Source organism: Lytechinus variegatus, chromosome 19, assembly GCF_018143015.1.
Source record: "Lytechinus variegatus isolate NC3 chromosome 19, Lvar_3.0, whole genome shotgun sequence".
Taxonomy (NCBI): domain Eukaryota; kingdom Metazoa; phylum Echinodermata; class Echinoidea; order Temnopleuroida; family Toxopneustidae; genus Lytechinus; species Lytechinus variegatus.
Window position 1 is genome coordinate 10,351,373 of NC_054758.1, and position 9,637 is coordinate 10,361,009.

Sequence of the window (9,637 nt, forward strand, 5' to 3'; positions counted from 1 at the left end):
TTCATCTGCCTTCAAAACTGCCCTTTATGTATAAGAAGTTTATGATTTATACCTCGTTCCCTCTATTGTGCAATCTATTACGAACGCTACCCAAATGCTGACTGACCTTTCGTAACCGATCGCCAAACTTGTTTAACCCTTCAAAATGGTTCTTCGATCGATACAATTGCCATTGAATTATATGATCTGGTACGATCACTACTAATAATCCACGATTAAGACCACAGTTAAATCGTGTCGCGACAGTGGGAACTATATAGGCATTAGGAGGAGAAGCTTCAGGTTGGCGATCATACCTAGTTCACACTCTCAAGATTCTTGCCACGATTAATACGGTGGTATCGTAGCAGATCGTATCCGATCACGTCCGTCTTTGCAATAATATTGAACGTAGAAAATTTTTGAATGATCTTTAAAAAAATCGCGATCAGTTCGGAAAGGCCAATTAAACTTGAAGTTCGCCACGGATTCTATCTGGGCATGCGCGAACGACACTGCAGTCCTTTATCCGGTTTTTTTTGTGAGAGTTTGGTAGAAAAAGGCAGATTGGGATACTCTACATGTGGAATTCGGATCTCTCTTGCATGCAAGGATTGGTCGAGAACTCCGAAGCCTTAAATTTAAGTGGAAGCGGCATCTATAGGTTTTGCCTTTCAGGAAACTGATGCAGATACAAAAAGTGAAGTCTTTTTTTTCAAAATGATAGGCCTACAAGTGACCATACGAAGTACTGTGATTGCGATCTCATGACAAACTTAAGAAGAAAATAAAGATTCTGTATATCTGAGAGGTTACTCACAATTGCAAGTTTACTCAGTTTAGAACGTGCATGACACCCACTAGCGAAATTGCTTATGCTTATGCCAGACAGTATAAGTCAACACAATTGAATGACATTCAATTTGAAACTGAGCAGGCGTAAACTTGTCCTCCGCAATATCCATCTCGGAAATGATATATATATGGATTGACATGATTAAAGAGTTTTTAACGTTAAGTGAAATGCTGTGCGAGAGGTGGAATTAATGCAAGAAGTATATTTTGCTGATTTTCCATCAAGAACTGCAGTGAAAACTATTGCAATATGTCTGGCCCTGTCGGCACAACGGTGGCGTCTGAAATTTTGACGGATGTTACCCCAGTCATGATAGCAGGAGACAGTGAGGACATCGTCCTGTCGAGTCCTTATTCTCCGGACGTCGTTATTGTATTATCCTTGGCCATAGCCGTGATCATCTTCATGACCGTCGTCGGAAATCTCTTCGTCGTCATTGCGTTCTGCACGACAACCAAACTCCGCACTTACAACAACTATTTCATTTTGGGTCTTGCCATCGCCGACCTGTTGGTCGGTGCAGTCAACATGCCTCTCTTCGCTGTCGTAATAATCATGGGACGATGGCCGTTCAGTGCCGTCTTCTGCGACATCGCCTCCTTCTTCGACCACGCGTTCGCACAAACCAGCATGGTCCTTGTAACCCTCATCAGCCTCGATCGTTGCGTTGCTGTATCGGACCCTTTCCGACATCGTCGACACTGGCGACGACGGTCCCGTGCAATCCTCATCATCGCCATCAGTTACATTCTCCCGTTCATCGTTTGGTTACCTGTGACGACACTTTGGCAGATCATCAGCGGCAATGACCAAAGGCCCTTTCCTGAAGATGTCTGCCAACCCTTGTACTTCCAGAGTGTCGTTGCAAGCTTTGTCCTGCCCATGGTTTGCTTCGTCATCCTTTATATCCTAACGACAGCCCTCTGTGCCAAAATTTACGCCGTCATTAGAAAATTCTACAAAGGTCGAAAGAAGATGAGTCTTGCTACCGGGATCACGCAGTCTCCGTCTTCCGGTGTCGACCGGCCAAGTGATCCTGGAACTTGCAACATAACTGCATCGGTACGGACACTGGCTGCCACTGAGAGAGTTGCTGTAAAGGAAGACATCAAAAGGACAAAGAAAATTGGCAGTGAGAGCATGAAAGGTTTGCCATAAATATATCTAAAGTATTCATGAACAATTACATTCTTGCATTGGAATGCCATCTTATTGCAGGCTTAAATTGGTAGCTGAAATTTTAAAATTGGTTATAAGTATTGTGAATAATATTTCTCTTACAATATGCCCGATTATATATAGATACAGTTAAATGTGTCAGTTGATAAACACGAAGAGTGCTCAATGCCCAAATCATAACTAGAAAGAATCATATATACCATATACCATTATGATGGTATTACCTTACTAAAATATAAATCGTTGACCAATTGATTATTAAGAAATTGCATTATAATCACTCGTTGTTGTTTGCTGAGTTGGTACAGGATTCATTCACTTTAATGTACATACCTGCACGTATATATTGTGTACATATTAAATTATTTTAGTGATGTTGCTAAGCATGATAGAAGAGTTAGTAATCATTTAATCAATCATTTTAATGGGTGTGAACTCATTTTCTGGTTTTGGTTTCCGGAAAACCCATTCATTTAGATATTATTCGAGAGAGCGAAGTGATACATAAATTGGTTTCAATCCCAAATATTATTATGCGCGTTACTATGCATTTATAGTAGACCGGCCAAAACGATTTTATACTTCGGACCGCAAATTTTGTTAATGCTTGCTAATGCTTGGCATCCCAGCTAATATACTGGCTAAAATGTAGTAACCGTCACCCCTACTTTGTTATGGGATCAGGACAACTACCCCCGGGACAATTACCCCCCAGGACAATTAGCCCCCGGACAACTACCCCCGGACAATTACCCCCTGAGGACGATTACCCCGAGGACAATTACCCCGAGGACAATTACCCACGAGGACAATTACCCCCGGACAATTACTCTCTAGACAATATCCCCCGGACAATTACACCCGGACAATTACCCCCGAGGGAACCCTCTGTTATAGATAGTATGACTATTCGATCGCGTATACTTCAAGATTTCCTAGTTTTCTGAGATCACCATACACAAGGGCGGAGGCTGGCTGGTGTGAGCAATGGGAGATGCACATTTTGGGGAGGTGGAACCAAAGCTTGGCAAACCAGCTGCTGAAAGCAAAAGAAAGTCCTCAAATTTCATTTTGCAAGAGTCTGAACTCCTCTGCCTCAGCGCACCCCCAGCCTACGCCCTTGATGCATCCACAAATGTTGATATCAAGTTCGTAAAATGCGAGAGAGCGAGACGAGCAAGGAATGATAAGATTCAGCTCTTTAGAGAAATATGCTATGTGTATACTTTATAAAAAAATATTACTTAATTAGTCACCTGACTTGGTGAACTTCCCTGATTTTGAAAACCATTTGCATAACCCGATTAGAACATCCAGGAGGAAACTGCTTTTTTGATTCACAGGTTTTCGCCAAAGACTTCTTGGTTGTTCGTAGTGAGGAAGGCCAATTGATAATAATTTTTCTTTGTTCTAGAGGAAGGACGTAACGCTATCAATATTTGGATGTTTAACGTACTTCCATGACCATAATTTTGTTGGAGCCTGATGAAAGAATTCCCTGACATTTGCTCCACCTTAAATTTACACACTAGTGGAATGACTAACTTCAACCCTGAAGTTGTACCCTTTCATAAACTGAACCATAAACCTAGCATTATTTTTTTTTCATACGCAGGCGTTCGTACCTTGGCCTTTATCGTTACTGCTATGTGGATAGCATGGTTCCCGGCCATGGTCGCCACTCTGACGTCACCATTTTGTCCCACGTGCGTGCCGAGTATAGTTCTTTCGGTAAGTATGTGTCAGCCCGTTGGCAAGTTGTTCCATAAACATGATAAAGTTGTTTTCAAGCCTGCATAAGACAACTTTGGAGTGTAGTGGGTTTTCACGCACGGTACACCACGTATCTTTCTTGGACCTTTCTTGGATCAGCGCCGCAATATATTGTGGCGCTATAATATAATGAAAGATTGTATACAATATAATGAAAGATTGTATACAACCTTTCATTAATCAATTGCTACAGACCAAACAGGTCTTTGCGCTCATCCACTTCTGGCTTCCTTGTTATTCCAAAAGTTTCAAAAACTTGGGGGAAAGATCATTTGCTTTTGCTTACCCCACTTTGTGGAATAGCCTTTTTGAAGACATAAAAAATGTACCTCTGTCGAAACTTTAAAAAAAAATTCTAAAAACTTTTTTTATTTAATGCTTAGCTTTTTGTGCCCCTTGAGCACTCTACAGAGTGGATCTGGCGCTTTAGAAGTCACATTATTATCATTTATATTATTATTGATAATATTGTTGTTGGTCCTGAAAAAGACCACCAAAACTCGATGTTTTGACAAGCGTTTTCATGTCGTCTTCAGGGTAATCAATCATGTTAATTTTTTAATCAGTGTCCTGGAACCTTTTTTTTAAGAAAGGATGGTGATTGACTATCAAGCAAGCCCCCCCCCCAAAAAAAAGAAGGCCGTGTAACAACGCCGTAGAGTGAGTTTAAACGTGGGAGAACGTCGAGTTTTGTCGCGTTGTACCGAAATATAGATGGACTCCAGTGTACATGTACCCTGAAGGTGAGTATTTACTCGATCTGAAGTAGATATGAACTGACCGCTGACTATCAAATAACTTTTCTGATATGTCTAGGGTGGATTGCAGACCATTTATTGACAGTTTGAGATTGACCCTGCAACTAAACGTTACTTCGAAAAAAAAACTTTGCACTTGCGCAGAATAGCTAGTCCATGTCTTATATGTGCATACCATTTTAGGGAAGTTTAAACCAAATTTAAAACCAAACCGTGACTATTAAACGAATTTTACAAAATCCAGAAAACAGGTTGTTACTGAGAACGATCCTCGCTGTCTTGAGGAACCTGAACCTCATAAAAGTGGCGAATTGCGATGAATTATTTCAAAGTAATGAATCAGCGCATTTTGATCGACCTGATTTTCTTCTGAATATTTGATATAAAAATTAAGTAACAAAATAACAACTTAATTTGATAGATGAAGGCTATGTAGATTAAAGGGACTAAAACTAATGATAAATATGAAAAAAATATTTATTATGATTCTTAAAAAAATAAACAAAATTATAATTGCAGACCAGAATTGCAAAAGCACGATTTAATATTACCGAGAATAGCAAACACTTAACATAGAAAGTAATGTATGGGACTACACTATGCACGCACCAAAAAAAAAGCCTATTGGTTCAACAGTTTTGATCAAATAAAATGTTAAGGTCACTCGCGGATCCGGGGGGGGGGGGGAACGTGCTCGGCACGTGCATTTTTACATTACAAATTAAAATTTGTAATGTAAAAATGCTATCAAAACAGAGGTGTGCCCCCTCTTTTCGGGCTTGTCAAAATTTTCCTCCGAATATATATATATATATATATATATATATATATATATCTATATATACATACATAGATCTGCCCCTGGTTAGGGTATCATGAACACAGATGTCAGAGGCAGTAGAAAAGTGAAAATAAGTCATGGCAAGGAAAGTTAAAGGTCAAGTTCACGTTTTAAATTGAATAAATAACGAAAAATCAAACAAGCAGAAAGTTTCATCAAAATCGGATGTAAAAAAATTGAATTATAACATTTCAAAGTTTCCATTATTTAAAGAAAAAAGCCCTAAAAACTCAATGACATGCAAATGAGACAGATGATGATGTCACTCACTCACTATTTCTTTTGTTTTTTATTGTTTGGATTATACGATGCTTCATTTTTTACAGATTCGACAATTGAGGACCAACCTGACTGAACCACTGTTAGTTTTAATCAATGCCAATCCCACATGTTCAGGGAGAAATTAATTGTTGTTTCACTTGATAATGAGCAAAAAATAAAATATTTTATATTTCATATAATGAAATACGAAAGATATAGTAAGTGGATGATGAAATCAGTCTCCTCATTTGAGTACCCACCAGGATGTACACATAACTGTTTTGTGAAATTAAGCGAAACTTTAAAATGTCATAATATTTTATATCCGATTTTGATGAAATTTTCATTGTTATGCTTGTTGGATTTGTTTCTTTTTACATGTTTTATTCTAATCATTTTTTTGGTTGGGGTGGACTTGGCCTTTAAATAATCCCATTCGTTTGAATTTTAATTTTACTCTTGGTAGCGCTCTTGGCAAGTATTGCAGAGTGAGTAATATTTCAATGCGATCGCGAAAGGTAATTTTATCTTTAGAAGGGGACATAATACCACTTTTGATCCTTATAAATTCAATAAAACCGCATCAACCGTACTGATATCGATTTAGAGGGGAAAAATCTGTTTTATCAAGTCTCGAAACATTTGTTAGTATCATTCGTGGCTTCGTAAGAAAAATAAAAAAAAATGTCGGAAATTGCTTAATCCGGTTTCTGGACGAATATCATTGAAAATCAGCATGGCATCAGAAACTATGATCAAAATAAAAATATTGTTTGATAAGAAAGTATATCTGAATATATTTTAATTGATTTTCTTGGCACATTCAAAATAGCTTTTTCAATATATCAGTGGCTTATATAAAACATCATAACAAATTTCTTTAATGCCCTACTTTAACTGTCAAGCTTTCCAATGATAATCACATATATTTAAAAAAAAAAGGTTGGCTCTTCCATTTAAGTTTCCTTCTATTACAAAAAAAGGTCGCATGATATTCAGTACAACCTGCGCTATTCGGGTAACATCTATATCTTTAAATGTCACACGAGATATTAGCCCGTGGTACCAATTTTCTTGGGTATGATGGTTATTTGGTATTTATAAATTTCATTTTCAATATAATATGATTTTTTTTAAAAATATATTCTAGCAAATTCATTTTCCCTCAGGAGGAGGAGGAAGTGGAGGAGGAGGAGGAGGAGGGGGAGGAGGAGGGAGCGGTGGAGGAGGGGGAGCTAGGGGGCCTGGGAGGAGGAGGAGGGGGAGAGGAGGAGGGCGTCGGAGGGGGAGGAAGAGGAGGGGGAGGAGAATATATATATATGTATATACGCTTGCAGACTGGTTTGAACAGTTTCGTTAGCATAAGGGGGAGGGGAGTATACTATCTTTCTGCGTCGCTGACATTCTATTCACTACTTTTTCTATATATTTTTTTCAATTACAGGTGGTAATATTCTGGGGCTTCATGAATAGTATGGTCAATCCGATATGTTACGCTCTGGCAGACGAAGCCTTCAAAGACAGTTTCAAGAGGATTCTCACCCTGCGATGTCTGAAGATTGACAGTAGGGCACCATCAATTTGAGCGAAGAATTGCATACAAAAAATAAAACAAAACATGCACAGGCCTACAGCCTTGATCTACTGGGGGGGGGGGGCATAGAGTCACGCAATGTGTCCCTCAATTATGTTCAACGTTTGTATTTAAAAAAAAAATGATTTCGATTAGTGAGTCAAGAAATTGCACCAAAAAAGCTTATATCCCGATCTGCTTCAAAACACACAGTATCTCACATTGCGTTCAAAGTCTTTAACATAATATGAAAACGATTAGAACCAGGAAATGACTATATACAAAAATGACGACAGCCTCAATATAATGCACATAAGGGAAGGCCCACCGTGTTGTCATAGTGTGTACACATCAAGTGTCATAGTTTTGGTCACAGTAACAACCCTTTGAAACACAACATGATATCAATTTGAGTCAACAAATTACACAATTATAGACTACATCCTCGATATGCTGCAAAAACAGTCACCCACAGCGTATTCTACAGTGTATTCACAGTTAAGTTTACAGTGTGGTTCACGGTTTGCTTTGGAACATAAAGTGAAATCAATTTGTGCCAAACAATTACACAACAAATAAATTACTACATCCTCGATCAGCTGCAAAAACCTAGTGACCTACACTGTGTTTCACGGTGTGTTCACAGTAACCTACGTTTAAAGTGTGGTTCACAGTGTGATCACAGTTAGGAACGCAATGTAAACTCGATTGAAGCCAACAAATTGCACAATAATTGACTAAATCCTCGATCAGCTGCAAAAACACAGCGATCTGCACTGCGTTTTACAGTCAGTGTGTTTAATCGTTCGTTCACAGTGTGATCATTGTGATCATTATGATCACAGTTCGCAAACTCAACGACAACTCGACTTGGGCCAAGAAATTGAAGAAAAATGAGCTGCATCTCATACAGTGTGATCTACTGGGTGTTCACAATACGTCCACAGTGTGGTTCACTGGGTGTTCACAGTGTGGAACACAGTTTGAAATTGTCTTCACAATTTTAAGATGTTCATACTCAAAGGAAAAGCCCACCCCAACAAACAGTTTATTTGAATAAAATAGAAAAAAATTGAAAAAATTGAAAATTTCATCAAAATCGGATGTAAAATGAAAAAGTTGTGGCATTATCAAGTTTCGCTTATTTTCAACAAAAACAGGTATATGCATGTGCACAATTCTATTATTGCAAATGAGAGAATCGATGATGTCCCTAACTCACTATTTCCTTTGTTTCTTTTTATTTTCTTTCAATTTTACCAATTTGACAATACGGACCAACTTGACTGAATCATAAAATGTTAAACAATGTTAATTCCACATGTTCAGGCCAATATATTTTTTTCATTGGACAATGATGAGAAAAATTAGAATATTTCATACAATAAATACGAAAAAATAGTGGGTGAGTGATGAATCAGTTCCCTCATTTGCATACCAACCGGGATGTGCATAAACTATTTTGCGAAATTAAGCGAAACTTAAAATGTCATAATTTTCTTATATTACATCCGATCTTTATGAAATGTTCAGGGTTGTGCTTGGTCTTGGATTTCTCTTTTTATTCAAATCAATCTCGAATTCAAGGGGTCAACTTTGTGAAAACACTGTGGACGCTCACACACAGGGTAGAGCCCAATCCACAGTGTATGTCTATTTTCTCCATGCTGAAACTATCCTCTCATTTTGAAATTATGAGTATTTCAAAAGTGTGAACCACATCTTTATGCATTAAACAATGTGAACACAGTGCGAACACAGTGAGTGAATTGTACATACGTTAGAGAAACTCTATTAATTTAGCCTAATTTTAGTTAGGAATGCACTATACCTTTTCTTAAACCCACTTAGTATAATTATCATTTAGTCAAATGCCAATTTTGTTTAATTTTCCACTTCGTCTTCTTGTGTATCATTTGTCAAATGCAGATCGGATCAACCGTTCACTTAACCTTATTAGATGAAATGGGTGACACTTTCATCTTCTTCGTATACATTCAGTATGATTATTTATATTTGTATGTATTTATGTAATTGTATGTGATGACGGTTTAATGAATAAATTGAATTGAATTGGGTATAGTCTAACTAGAAATCAGACAAATAATATATTTGCCAATCGGTTGTGAGACTAAATGGCTAGTAGACGAACTAATTGTTTACGAATAATGAGTGGGATGAGACCAAATAAGGAAAAAAAAAACAAGTGGGCGTATAGACGAACCTGTAATTTACCATTAATTGTACTGTCGACAAACGTTGTGTAATATGTGTTTGTGTGAGGTTGATTTTTGCGCACGCTGTGGATAAATCTATGTATGGATTATATTCATTCGATATCTTGATATTTATTTTATTTTAGACATACATTCGTTTGTCAAATTCCTCCAAATGTTGATAAGAACTTCACTGATGGT

The 9,637-nt window shown here is 37.7% G+C and overlaps 1 protein-coding gene across 1 annotated transcript; it reads left to right on the forward strand.

Annotated features, from left to right (window-relative positions):
- Positions 1 to 340: 340 nt before the first annotated feature.
- LOC121405779 (muscarinic acetylcholine receptor M4-like) lies at positions 341 to 8,042 on the forward strand. The gene is made up of 3 exons (XM_041596731.1): positions 341 to 1,982; positions 3,630 to 3,745; positions 7,092 to 8,042. The coding sequence occupies exons 1-3, from the start codon at positions 1,085 to 1,087 to the stop codon at positions 7,230 to 7,232; spliced, it is 1,155 nt and encodes a 384-aa protein (XP_041452665.1). The 5' UTR covers positions 341 to 1,084; the 3' UTR covers positions 7,233 to 8,042.
- The last annotated feature ends 1,595 nt before the right edge of the window (positions 8,043 to 9,637 follow it).

Coding starts and splice junctions, on each gene's coding strand:
- LOC121405779 (XM_041596731.1), top strand. CDS start 1,085: ATGTCTGGCCCTGTCGGCACAACGGTGGCGTCTGAAATTTTGACGGAT. Junction 1,983..3,629: donor TGGCAGTGAGAGCATGAAAG/GTTTGCCATAAA, acceptor TTTCATACGCAG/GCGTTCGTACCTTGGCCTTT. Junction 3,746..7,091: donor TGCCGAGTATAGTTCTTTCG/GTAAGTATGTGT, acceptor TTTCAATTACAG/GTGGTAATATTCTGGGGCTT.